The 14,120-nt window shown below is 35.0% G+C and overlaps 1 protein-coding gene across 1 annotated transcript in view; it reads right to left on the bottom strand.

Moving 5' to 3' along the window:
* RP1 (RP1 axonemal microtubule associated) overlaps nucleotides 1-13,543 on the bottom strand; it is a 104,331-nt gene extending 90,788 nt beyond the window's left edge. Inside the window, exons 1-4 of the mRNA XM_051771815.1 lie at nucleotides 13,392-13,543; nucleotides 8,761-9,181; nucleotides 8,531-8,724; nucleotides 7,004-7,179 (exon numbers count right to left, since the gene is read on the bottom strand). Of these exons, the coding sequence (XP_051627775.1) occupies nucleotides 7,004-7,179; nucleotides 8,531-8,724; nucleotides 8,761-9,181; nucleotides 13,392-13,409 (809 nt within the window). The 5' untranslated portion in view covers nucleotides 13,410-13,543. The remainder of the gene's footprint in view (nucleotides 1-7,003; nucleotides 7,180-8,530; nucleotides 8,725-8,760; nucleotides 9,182-13,391) is intronic.
* Between the last annotated feature and the right edge of the window lie 577 nt (nucleotides 13,544-14,120).

Below are 14,120 nucleotides of genomic sequence, written 5' to 3'. Positions count from 1 at the left end.
CTTCTTCTTCTTTGTCTTCTTCCTCTTCATCTTCTTCTTCTTTTTCTTTTGTAGGAAAGGCATTTTCATTTTTCTTAGCTTCAGAGGCTTTATGTTCAATGCTATTTAAGGAAGCATCACACTTCAGAAATGTTTCAGAATGACAGGCTGCTGCTGGATCTGCCAACATGGGAGAAATTTTTTCTCCAACAATAGGAATTAGACTTATTCTTAAGGTTTGATACATTGTTTTCTTTCCATTGGGTAGCTCAGTTGTGCCTATTACAAGATCACTGGGTATGTGTTTGGATACATAATTTTGACAGTTTCTGAATTCCATGGATTTTACATTGATATCCTCTGTAGTATGTAACTTCCCTAAATTACTTGTGTCTTTCAGAGTTGCAGATGTAAGTATTCCGAAGTTACTAATAAAATCTAAGGTGTTATCAGCGTAAAACCTATTAAAAATGTTATTGGCAATCTTATTGATAGACTTATTCTTCAGAGTCACAAGATTAATTTTGTCTGTTAAATCTTCACCTGACCATTCTAAATCTTTGCTCTTTTTGGCCAGCAAATTTGGACCCAGCTGGTTTTCAATATCAGATGCCTTTTGGTAGGCATATCCTCTCTGTTCCTCATTAATTGGTATTACTGTTACCATCAGTATTGGACAATGTTGGCCACATATAGCATGGAGTCTATCCAGAGAGTCTTCTTCCTGAAGAGCACTTCTGTTAGCATTACTAACATCAGTTGGCTGAGACTGTATGGGTTCAGCATTTAAAGGCTTTTCCAATGGATGCACTTTGTTATCAGGCATTCTAAATTCTACAGATGAAAAAGCTGGAAAATTGGTATCAGGCTGCGTGGAAGTAGAAGCTGCCATGACTGACGATTTGACCTTTTCTTTGTTTTCTGCAGGAAGGATCTTACCATTCCGGCTAGGCTTGCTTTTTGTATTTAACTCATCCTGTAATGGGTCTGAATCACTATTATGAGGCATATTGAAGTAGTTGCAAAGATTTTCAGGGGGTTTAACCATGTCTTCAAGTTCTGAAGAAGAGATTTCATCAAGGGCTGGGTAGTGATTCAGATTTCCAAAGTGAGAGTATGGAACTTCATCACTGTTAGTGTCATTTGAGGTTGTATCCAAATTGCCATACATTCCAATCCGCTCAGGTGGTGATCTTCTTATCAAGTGATTTTCTTTGAGAAGCCATTTGCCTTTATCTATCAATATTCCTTCATCTTCACTAGCTTGTATGCTAGGTTGACAGTGTTGCTTTGGAGATTCCCTTACACAGTCATTAGCATAATTTATCTCCTCTCTGTTAAAAGTAGATTGTGATGTTGGTAAAGTATTTTCTCTTCTCGATATACTGCCATCTTTGTTTGTGTTTACTGGATATTCTTGTAATGGTAGCGAAGAATGTGATGATTTCTCTGCAGAACAAGACATAGATTCTTGAGAAAAATAAACTATTTTTTCTCCCACTGCAGAGTGGAATCCTTCCGTATCTGTTTTAAATACTTTTGACATATAAGGAAATCCTTTGTGATAGTCAGGCTTAAATGAAGCTTCTGTTTTGCCGTAAAGCCGTTCAATAGTTCTTTTCACATAGCCAGTATTATATTGTTTTTCAAGTGCTGCTTCCTCCCCACTTTCATTGGTCAAGTCACTGGATGCTTGACAGTTATATTCACTCTCTTCAGTATCTGGTCTGTAATCTGACCAGTCTGACGTAGCAGGACTTTTAAAGCATTTTTTTAATTGAGAAGTGTCTGAACACATTTTGTTCCCCAGTTCTTCTACTTGCAATTTCTGTTCTCCTTCGCTCGTGTCACATTCTGTAATTTGCTTTGATTCATAACGAAATGATAATGGAGAGACTGTAGATAATCTCTCAGAGCTTTCCTCAGAAGTTTCTGCATCTTCCTTTTCATCCAGTGCAGAATAATCCTCATTATTATATTCTGCAGAGGTATCGGCTGCAAGTTTAAGTTGTTTTTTGGAGGTTTTGTCATCACCTGATGACTTCAGATCAACATCCTCATCTTCACTTTTATCAGTAGTAACATGTAGAATATCTTTTTCACCTTCTAATTCAGAGATATCCTGATCTAAAATACAATTTTTATCATTAGAAGTTACACTATGAACTGTCGAGTTAGGTTCTACTGAAGTTTCTGACTCTTCATTAGTAAATGATGCATCAGTGGGTTTAACTTGTGGTGTTTCATATAGGCTATACAGCATTTCTTCATTTCTTTCAGGAGTCTCTAAAGCTGATGCAAGGCTATAGGTATTTGAATCAGGATTGGAATATTGACCATCTAGCTGTGTTTTGGGAGCAGTCAAGTCTAAGATCTCTGTTTCTCTGCAAAGATCATTCTGTATATCAAAGCAGCTTTCTAATTCCCCAGATAATTTTAGAGCTTCTCCAGAATTGACACTGTCCATTGGAACACAAGGCTCAACTGATTCTTCATGTTCATGCAAATGTATACAACTATGAATTTCAGATATGGGTATATTCTCATGGTAATGTGAGGAGTCCTCCTTGTCAAGTTCCCTCTTGAAGTGTAATAACTTATTTTCTGTTGATTGTTGAAAATGTGAGAAGACAGCCTTCAATTCATCAGTTTTTTCTGTAACTGTAGTTTGTTTCAGATGTTGTAACTGTGTAAATATTTCAGAACAGCTACAGGCAGTTTTTTGCATATCATCTGTGGTTGTCCCAATCAAACTCTCTCTCAGATTCAGTACCAGTAGCCAAGCTAGGAGCATGTTGGAGGAAGAACCGAAACCTGAAGGAGAAAGACTTGAAAGGCTGCAAGCTTTTCCTATACATCCACTATGCTCTTTCTGGACACCAAGTAAAGTTGACTGTAGTTCATTCAGCAGCATGCTAGACATGCAATTATTCTGAACATCAGTTCCAATTTTCTCATTAACAATTGTGCTATTAACTTGAACAGCAACTTCAGATTTTTTTCTTTGACATAGGTTGGTATCTTGAATATCAGCTTCTGCCATCTTTTCATCATTGTCGTGTGTTTCATGAAACAAGTGTAGCTTACTGTCCTGATGAAATTCTGACTTTAGTGAGTACTCGGCTGCTTCTACTATAGTTGTATTAGCATGAATTAAAGACGCAGTTTGTGTTTCACCTGAATTCTTTGCTGATTCTTCTGAAGTTCTCAATTCACCAATAGGCTTTAAAGTTTTTTTGGTTAGGTTATGTTCAATCAGATGGTTTTTTCCAGTCATATGCACTTCATTTGTGATAAATCTTGTTTCTTTATCTATAGAAGTATTGATATTTTCTTCAGGAAAAAAACACGCATTGCTATTCTCAACGATCCCTTCTTTTTTCTTTATAGGGGGTAAGACAGAATTCGATAATGATTTTTTCAGCCAAGACTGGACATAGTTTTCTAGTGAATGTTCACCAGCCTCCTCTTGAAAACTGTCCTCTAGTGTAATGGCACTCTCTGACATATATAACTTCTTTGCACTTTTACTTAGATTTTTCTTGGTTGCCTTTTGCTTTTTCTCTTTCTTTGATGGCGAATTTTCCAAATTATTCTTTTCTTTTTCAAAGCTAAGATTCTTTGGCACTTCTGACAATGGCTTTAAAGTCACTAATGTGTTAGGTGTCTGTTTGAAAGATTTGGTTATAAGATATGTTCCTTCTTTCTCAGTATTCAATGTGTCCTGACTGTGCTCAGATTCATTGTTTGAATTAACTGTCATTAGACCATCTTCACTCTTTTCAGATGAAATGATACTACTTTTTTTGCCTGACTTCGATTTTACCTTGGCCAACTTCTTGTTATTACTTCTTTTTTTTTTATTTGATAATGATCCATTTTGTTCCACTGGATGCTGATGATACAACTCATCTTCAGGACATATCTTTTTGTCTGAATTGACAGATCCATCATTGGTTTTCACTAAAAATTCAGATTCTTTTTTCTGAGGCATTTCAGAATAATTATCCATAGCCTCTGTTGTGGAATCCTGTGTGGTTTTTCTTGTGATATGCATTCCCTCACTTCTAGTTATCCCTGAAATTTCTTGGTCTTTTTGATTTTCATATGTACCTTGCTCTAAAAAACCAGATGATTTTCTCTTCTTCTTCTTTTTAGTGAGGGATGACGCAGATTGGCTGTTATCAACGAGCTGTGTTGTCATCACAGATTCAGTCTGGACACTGATTTGATTCTCACTTTCAGTAACAGTAGGAAAGAATTCAGTTGTAGGATTTATTTTCTCAGTAGGACCCTTATTACATGGAGGTACTGTCACCTTCATCTGGCTATGTCCAGGACAGGCTGAATGCACTGAATCTTGAGAAATAGGTATAAAATCAGCAGCTTTGCAGTTTATTTCTTCTTTTGACTGACGTAATTCTGAATATGTAATGAAAGAACTCAGCGATCTTTTTATTTGTTTAATATCACATGACTTATAGATGTGATCTGCTGAACCTGGTCTAGCTGTCTGGCAAATTTTTGATGCTGGTATGAAACCACTGATGTTAGCTTTGGAGGTTGACACTAAGCTACTATATGCACCTTGTCCCACAACTGATTTCTCCAATATATTCTGTACCAATTCCTCCTCGTCAGGCACTTCTAATGTCTTCCTATTTGTGGTTTCTATTAAATCACTGCTTTTATGGCTTATTTTAAAAAGCATTTCTTCTTTTATATTCTCTGAAGAAAGCTTTAATAAACCATTGCCATTCATGTCACTAAACTTTGGATTACTGACGCTTGACTTTTTTCTGCTTGAATGAGCTACCATGCAATACTCAGATGTTTTTTCTCCATTCTCTATTTCTTCACTGTAGGAAAACTGTCCTATCGTCTTCTCTTGAACCTCTTTCTCAGATACCAAGGTGACACTTTCAACTACTGCTTTCTTTTGTCTAACACGCCTTGGCCCAGGGGTGGGAGGCCTGTAAAAGCGAGGCCTGATATTTTCCTCAGATACATTGCTTGTGTCTAGATCTGCAGAATTGTTCTGATCAGAGACATTACAATCAGCAGTTTTTAAATCAGAGTCTGATTCTTTGTCTGACACTTCTGCATTGGATTGCTGTAATGAGTCTTCCTCTTCTTTATTGTAGCTGTTCAAAAACGGAGTATCTTGTGGATTTATACATTCTGATGTATTTACATTGGATAAACAGTCTTCCGCATTCATTGCAGAATTGCAAATTGAGATATTTTTGTCATCAGAAAGGCCAGCACGACTTACAGTGGTTGTCCATTTAATGGTTTCTTGCTCTTTAATTTTGAATCGAACTTTCATTTCCACTGTGACACTGCCATCTTGATTAAGGTGAACGGACTTCTCAATGTCATCTTGATACTGTGCCACAGATAAGTCTTCACCAGTAACTGACTGATTTCCTTCTATCCCATTATGACTGTCAAGAACATATGAAGAATCTGAGTTGTTATCATTGGAATTGTTATTGTTGCTGGATCCTTTATCGGAAGAAACTGAGAATATCTGAGATCTTGAGCTAGAGTCCATTTCACCTCTCACTACCAATAATTATATTGAAAGAACACAAATTCATTCAGTAGTTGGAAAGCAGAGCAGACAAATATCATGGATAAGGATCCAGATGATGAGACAGCAGACAGGCAACAAAGAAAGAGAAAAGAAGAAAGGAGAAAAATTAGTACCAAAGTTGCTAATGAAGTGTGTTTATTTTACATACTTTTCTATTTATTTTGCATTAGCAAGTACAGAGGAAAACATGATTAATCTTGCTGTTCATTTAAGAAATTGTTTGGAGAGAGAAATATAAGAAATTTTTAATAAATAATTAAGCATTTAAATACTTCACTTAATTTTATTTTACAGTAGGTTCTTTCTAATGAGTGAACTCTAGTCTTATTTGAAGCTCCAAAGCCTAAGGCATTCACAGGCCCTCATTTTTTTGGACTTCGAGCTACCGGCTTTGCTTCCTCTTCATGCTTTAGTGATCATTAATATATCATTTCCTATTAGTTCTTATAGTTGTACTAAAACATGTCAGTCAAGGTGAATGTATCTCTCCTTGGCTTAACCCAACAATCTACAGTATATGATTAACTACCCTGTGTACTATCACATGAATAAAGGGTTCAGATCCAGTCCCCTGGACTGACCTTCTACAAAGAAGTAAACATTGAAGTTCTTGAACTCCTTATAAAATCTGATCTTAAATTATGACATTCTGAAACACATTTATGCATAAGTGCTGCAGACAATGGTGCAAAACTCAGCAAAACCAATGAGAATACTTCCAGACTTCAGTGAATTTTGAATGTGGCCCAAATATGTGTTAGCATACTGACCTTATCAGTGGCACAACTCTGTGAGTAATCAAAGGGAAAGTACGTATTTGTGTATCTTTTCCCAAACTTATCCAAAAAACATACATCGTAGCCATGAGGATATAGGAACAGATGACACACTGTTTAGACAAAAGCAGCTTCAAAAACATGATTAATTTATGAGTGGATGGATTAAGAGGCAGGTTTTCCTGTCTATGTGGAACATGGAACAAGGGAAGAAGTGAAAGTCATGACAAGCCAAAACTCCACTTGTTAAGGTAAGTTCTGAAAACATGCTTGGCCAAGAAATTCAGTCAGTTAAGAGTCTGAAGTAGCCTGTGGTTTCTCTCCTACCAGTGTCATTATTAACCATGACACCAAAAAATTAATAACAATAACAGTCAAGTGAATTAAAATAAAAGATAGATTTGCATCCATGTTCCAAGTAAGTCTGTCAGAAACAAAATATTCATACTAGTTGAGTACTTTGCAGAAACTTACATTTTAAAAAGAAAATTAACAGTTTGATCTTAAGCTTATAGAGGAGTCATACCAGATATAAGCAGTTTCAAGTGGCCTTTTTGAACATTCTTGATCCTAGTAAGATTGTCACTGTTTATGTCTTATGCCAAGAGAGATAAACAAATTAATAAAATGCAAATTAGTTTCAAAGTACTTACTCTTTTCACTTTCTGACTTGGCATTGGCTTTTGGGTACACACGATTTCCAATTCCAAGCAATTTAGCAGGCCGTAAATACCCAAGAGTTTCATAATTGCTTGGCTTAAAAGGCTCTCTTCCTGCTGCAACTACAGCTCCAGAGCACAATATCAGGGCCTGAAGATTAGGAACCTGGGAAAAAAAAAGTAACATTAAATTTTCTGCCTGGATAGTAACAAAAAAATAATGTAAGAGATTTATCCCTTTCAAGCTTTAATATCTTCACTTCTTAGTCTCTACATTCATTTGCAGCAGACTCTTACATATGTATCATTGCAAGGAATTGATTTTTCAATTCCTATAAAGCAATTCCTATATCTGTGGGGGCATATCTTGTTATATAAATATATTGGAAAATGACTTCAAGAAGCAACTTGAATCCAGATCAGAATTTTCTCAGAATTTAAGTGTTTGCACATGTAATTTGATTTCATTGTTGCACAGTGACTGTTCATAGCCATGAAATACAAATATGTATTTGGAGGTAGGTAAACATATGAAGACATATTTGGAGGAAAAAATTCAGAATACACCGCAAGCAGTCGACACATACTTCCACCACTGAATAGGACACAGAACAATATACATTGGAAAAGACCTCTGAAGGTCATATAGTCTAACTCTCTACTCAAAGCAGGTCTGACTAGATCAAGGTGCTCAGAGCATTGTCTAACTGGTTTGAATTTATGTTCCAAAATATATTGCAAGATAATCCTTACAAACTGCACTTCACTAACTTGTAGGTAATATGGACAGTTTTCCAACCTAATACACAATTTCACCAAATGGAGGATAAACAGGAGATTGCCCTTGAACTCTTGGAGCTCTGCAGGGAATTCTTTTGCTAAATATTGGCTAAGTGTAATCATAAATGTTATTCTATGATTTAACAACACTCAGAAAAAACACTAAGTGAGATAAAATTATATAAAGTACTATGTGAGATTAAAATCTGCATTATTAGTGCTGCATCATCTGAGTTTAGTGGTATAAAACCTGGTCCATGTTTTGAAAACTATGATAGGCAATCAGGTGCCAGAGTTCCAAGTCATTAATGACAAACCACTCTGCGTTTGTGCAATGATAAAAATATGCCTGGCTATTAGATGCTTCTGTTCACATTTCTAAAAGATTAAAAACCACAGATAAACAGCACTAAGCCTAAAGAAAGTTTCTGTGTGAGTGGGTAAAAGTATAGAATCAAGACCATGCCTGAAAGAGGCCTCAGTAAGAGAAAAACAATGTTTTTTCTTTTTGCTTAAAATAAAATACCCTCTCTGACTGCAAGATTCCAGTATATTTCCTCCAAGTTAGTAGGTCTTCTGAAGGGGGAAAAGGCACGGAAAGGAAACATGAAATTCAGCACACCAGATCTTACACCAGGCCCATGTTCAAAGCTTATAATGGATAAAATCACCTCTTTAATTTAAAATAATCTAGAAGCAATCATAAAAAAATTGTCAGTACTCATCTTTGTTCTCACCTTTTTGCCATCAGTGGTATATAGTTTTGCAACTGGATATTGCATTAACTCGCTCATATGATCCAGAAAGGCCTCAAATGTTTGGGTATTTTTCTTTCCCAAAACTATGGTGCGCCTAAGTCTTACGTCTCCATTTTTGAAAACAAGCATCTTTTTGGGAGTCATTATTTTTCTTTCTCGATGGCCAAATCCATCTTCATTCCCCCTTGCTAATTGCACAGCTCGACGACGAGCACTGACAGGCCTGCTGATCTGCCAGGGCAGTGGCTTTTTGCTGGCCTGTTCCAAGTTGATGGGCTTCATTTTTCTCTGATGGGAACAAATATAAGATTTTCCGTCTTCAAGATCCTCCAAATTGGTGATGCTGTGTCTCCCTCTTGGTGTACTAATGTTCCTCACTCCAAAAGGTAATGGGACCCGTTTGGATAAACTATCCAGCAAGGAATCAAACGTTTTGTAAGACCGGCTATTAACGACCATTTTGATCCCATTAAACTGGGGATCTCCACTCTTATAGAAGCAAATCCGTTTTGCCACAACAGGTTCAGTAACATTGAAATGGCGCGTGGATAAACTCTGTTCACTATCAGAGGAGTTTGGCTGATTCACTGAGTAACTAGTTGAAGGTGTTTCGCTCATTTTGACAGCAATCTGCAAGAAAGAGGGGATGGGTGTAAAACCTTTCCTATAACTAGTAATAATACAATCTTTATTTTGAAAGGTGTAGAAAGAAGATTTATAAGAAACCAACAGCAGAAAGTTGTGCCAAAAATCATTGCATTTATATGAATCCAAGCTGTTATCTTTAAATTCCACAAAGACTCCAATACTGTCAGATTAAGTTAGCATAGCCCTACTTGCAAATATTCCCAAAACTCTCCAGTGTAATTTCAAATCTCTTATCATTTTGCAACAAGAGATCTGTCCTTAGAAGAAGTTGCTTTGACAGTCCATCCTTTCTTGAGGATGAAGACAACTAATGACAACTTTTCATATTTCAGATATTAGAAAATTCCTTATTAGGAGGGAGCAATTTGCTCATGCATTGGCATGAGCCTTTTTCAGTCCAAAACAACAAAAATGAAAGACAATGCAATTCATTCTGATCTTACATGCTAGTTTCATACCAAAGCAAATCCACCAGATTCAGAGAAAAGTCTCTTGATTTACTTACACTTGTCACAAAAAAACACGCTGTAGAGTGAAATTGCATCATGAATTGACAGATCATTTGTTTTTCTATTCATGATACATATCCACTACAATATTTGCATTTATACTGAGGAAAAAAACACTGACCAAATAAGATATCTTAAGTACAAGAAAAGTCCAATCTAAATATAGATTCTGTAATAAAAACCCTTTAAATGGCTAACTTATCAATGATTGGCTTGTTTTGATTGGAACACAGGGTAGAAATGGTTAGTCAACTAATCAGCGTCAAGAAAGGAGTTTTAGTGGAGTTTTACTGAAAAGCTACATAGCAGTCTCAGGAAACATGTTTGTCAGCAAAATGATATAAATTAAATTATTTGATGATGTTACCTTGATATAGTGGACATATCGACCAATGGAACAATCTCCTCTGGCTACTATATATTTTTCTTAATCAAGCTATGGAAAACAGTATTTTGACTATTTTACTACTACATACATCAGTTCTGAAACTGATAAGAAAAAGTTGTTATTTTTCAAGATAGTCAAGGTCAAACAGCCAGATTTGATAAGATTTTACCTTACTCTGTTCTTACAGCTTTTCCAATAATGCAGTGCTTCAGTACAGGTGCATTACCTTTACTAGGAGTCAATAACTTTTAAAATTATTTTTATTTTGAACAATGATCAGAACATAGGAAGAAATGTCTCCCTTTAAGACATTATTTATACTGTAAATGGTACTCATTCTAAGTGCTAAAATGAAAAAATGACCAAACAGGTCTCCACTAGAATTGTGTACTCCAAGATTGATTTAGGTAATCACAATTCCACTTAAAATAAATAATTTTTAAAAAAAAAATTAAAAAGTAATTATTTACTTAAGGAATATGCAAGAAGAAATTTTCGAGTTTGGCTACAGCAACTTATACAACTCAGTCCATGATAGCTAGTGAAATGGCTTACTTTTATTGTAGTAGGGAGGAGCTCCACTCCAAATGAAATCACTGAAGTTGTTCATCTTTTTTGACACATCTATTCATTAGCTGCCTAAATTTTCACTACACTTCTAAACTGAGAGGTTGACAGGTGAGTTAAGACTAGGGACCCAATTTGAAGCAGTCATTTTATGCTTCATGCGTCATTCCATTTAGACTGCCTAGAGGAAATACATAGGGGCATTTTTGTTGCTTGCTGCAACACAAACTTTCCTACTCTCTTTGAAGAGCAGATGTTCTTCTACAGTGAAAGCAGCAATGGGGTAAAGTTCTTGAGTGAACTGAACATAATGTTGCTCCATTTTAACTGGGCAAGGAGACTTGAGCTTTAGAGTGCAGTTCAGGATCTCTGGGGACAAAAGTGTTATCATCAACAATGGCCAGAGATAGAAATAAATATAGCTTCTCAGATACTCTATACTGTATTTCTCACCCTTTATGAAAATGGAGTGGAGTTTCATCTAACTGTATGATTTGATTACTCGCTCTTACCAGAGATAAAATAGGTGGATTTTCTCATGAGACTACTGATATTAATCACTTTTGAATTAGCTTCTCAGAAGCTGATCTGGATATTTGTAATTGTGTAAAACATTCAGCTACATAAGCATCAACATTTGGAAGAGAAATAAATATATTTTACATAAAGATAATTGTTAAACTTAGTCTTGACACTGTGAAAGTACTGAAATCCAAAACAAACAAAGAGAGAATACACATATCAATAGTGGAAATTGCTTATGCATCTTTCAGATACCTTATAATTGCATCCTACAAATAGAAAACATTTCAACAATGAACAATTGTTCAACCTATGGACAATGAACAATTTTTCTTTAATGTATTATAGAAGTTACTTTTTCGTACTACAGGTAATCACACTGTAATAGCTTCATTTCATCTTAAACATACTAATGATTTTCATACTTAAATGATATTATTATAAAAATAGCTGATATTACATAATACAGAATGTCTATTAAGATATTTTGACAACTATATTGTTAAGAAATTTATTCTCAAAAAAACCCAAACAGAAATCAGAATTTAATCCCTTTCCCTGTGTTCTCATAAACAAAACCACTCATTCAAAGTTTATGCATAAAGATGCCAAATTTAATAAAGACATAAAGTGGAGCACTTTGTTCTAAATACATAAGAATACGCCTAATGCCATAGAGCTGGTAAGCATTGCATATAATTTTATCATACTCACCCACAGTCGTACGTAAATAAAAGAGAGTATAGCTTGTTTTCAGAGATTTATGAATTGTACATGTAGTTGTCTATACCATATGAAACAACATCCTTAGTCTTATTCTAAGTACGCTCAGCTAGAAAAAACATCATAATCCATTTGCTTAATCTCAGCTAATGTGAATCACCAGATCAGGTTCATCTCAGGCAGCCATTGTTCAGAGTAGAATGTCCAACAGCTCATTCAGCAAGTCCTCTCATATGGTTTTGAAACTCTATTTATCTTCTAAAATCTCATTTATATAATTTTCTGTTCACTTAAATTGCTCAAGAGATGCATAGAAACACATAAAATAAAAATGGGGGGGAATGTAGGTCACCTAATCCGTCTTCTTGTCAGAGTAGGGTTATCCTCCAAAACTAAATCCTTTAGTGATATGAATTTTTAATATGTTAAGATATAACACAATATAACTCACCTTCTGAGACTATTTACTAATTTTCTCTACTTATTAGCTAGCATTAATTCTTGCTTTTGTTCGTTCATTTCATCAAGTTGATCCTCCTTGTGCTAAAAGATTCTCATATATTGTCTATAATCAGATGTCAAAATGAAAATAGTTCCACAGTTTCTTTCCCAACATTCAGTAAAACATGACAGTCTGAAGGAGTTTTGTCATCCATGAGGCACTCTTTATTTCAACATGTTGGAAAAAGGGCAAAGATTGTAAATGTATGTGAATACAGTTTATGAAGAGACAGGAGGATTACATTTAACTATATTTTAACTATACCACTGACTGTGGGGGTTTTGTGGGGTATTTTTTCTTTTTTTCCAGTGGAAATACTATGTTCCCAGATGGTAACTGTTCCATCCAATTGCTACCAGATGTATAATCTGATTTGGAGCTTCTTTGCTTAATCAGGATTACATCAAGCTCTCAAAACTAGCTGTGTAGAAGAGTAACAAAAACACTGCTCAGTAGACGCCACCATTGCATGCAGTAACGAGTTTCCTTGGAGGAGAATGCAAAATTTATAGAAGTTTTAAAATACCACTTCAGTTCCACTTTCATGAGATGCATAGATACAAACATTAAATGATAATCTTGCACAGATATTTTGCTAAAAATATGATTTTTTAATAATATATTAATATTATTATTTAGGCTCTTAAGTTATCTTAGCTAATGTACTACAGTCAGTATTTTGTTGTTTACACTTGTTCAGAAGATGAACAAGTGCTAATTATATTCTAGTGTCTTATAACTTAACCATTAGTAATATGAATTTATATTGCAGGATTTAAAATATCATTGCTACCCTCATTAGCTTTCCAGGGCATGCAAAGCCACTTTCAATAACCAGCTAATCCATCAGTAGCTTCTGTGTATCACTAGACTTTGAGACCCAAAAGATAATACTTCTGGAACCTGGTGAAAATTATAATCAAGTGTCACCATTTGATAATGTGAATGCTCCTTCTTTCTCTAAGACTTCAAAAGGCTTACAAAGTTCTGTCCAGACATATGTAACTTTAAAGCTCCACTGCATTCATTCTTGTACTGCAAACACTCCACATACTCTGAAAAGATAGGAGAAATCAACTTTATAGTAAAAATAGCATCAATAGAATTATTCTTAATTCAGGCTTAAAACTAACAAGCCACAAAAAATTTTAATTGTCCCATAACAATCATTACCAACACAAAAACACTTTTCACCCATTCATGTGGGCAGCTTGACTGATGCCTATGGAATTATATAAATGATGTGATAAGAATTTAGCCCTAATATTTAGAGAGCAGTTTTATTTATATATAAACCATTCACAAATACAGATTGAGTAATATATAACTAGTTTAGAAAATTTAAGCAAGAAAAATGAGGTCACATGAGAAACATACTAGTAATTAAAATTGTAACTGCAAACAGATTTACAATTTTTCTGATTTGCTGTCACTCTCATATTTAAATTACAAGCCTGTCTATCTCTCACATCTTCAATTCTAAGTACTGATACTAAATATAGCACTTAATCTGTACTCAGTATCCTTCTTAGTCTTGTTTTTTGTAAGGGTTATTGACTGGTCAATAACTGAAATTATGACCATATCACTGTGAGGCTGTCACTAACTTTGGTTCTTACCTCTCAGTGAAAAAAAAAAATAGGAAAGCTCACATTTGGATCTTTGTGAACACAGCATCAGATAAGTACAAAGGATCTACTCTAATGACCA

The sequence above is a fragment of the Manacus candei genome, unplaced genomic scaffold, assembly GCF_025592945.1.
Source record: "Manacus candei isolate 608988 ecotype Guabito, Panama unplaced genomic scaffold, ASM2559294v1 h1tg000008l, whole genome shotgun sequence".
Classification (NCBI taxonomy): domain Eukaryota; kingdom Metazoa; phylum Chordata; class Aves; order Passeriformes; family Pipridae; genus Manacus; species Manacus candei.
This window is presented reverse-complemented; position numbering and strand designations above follow the sequence as displayed.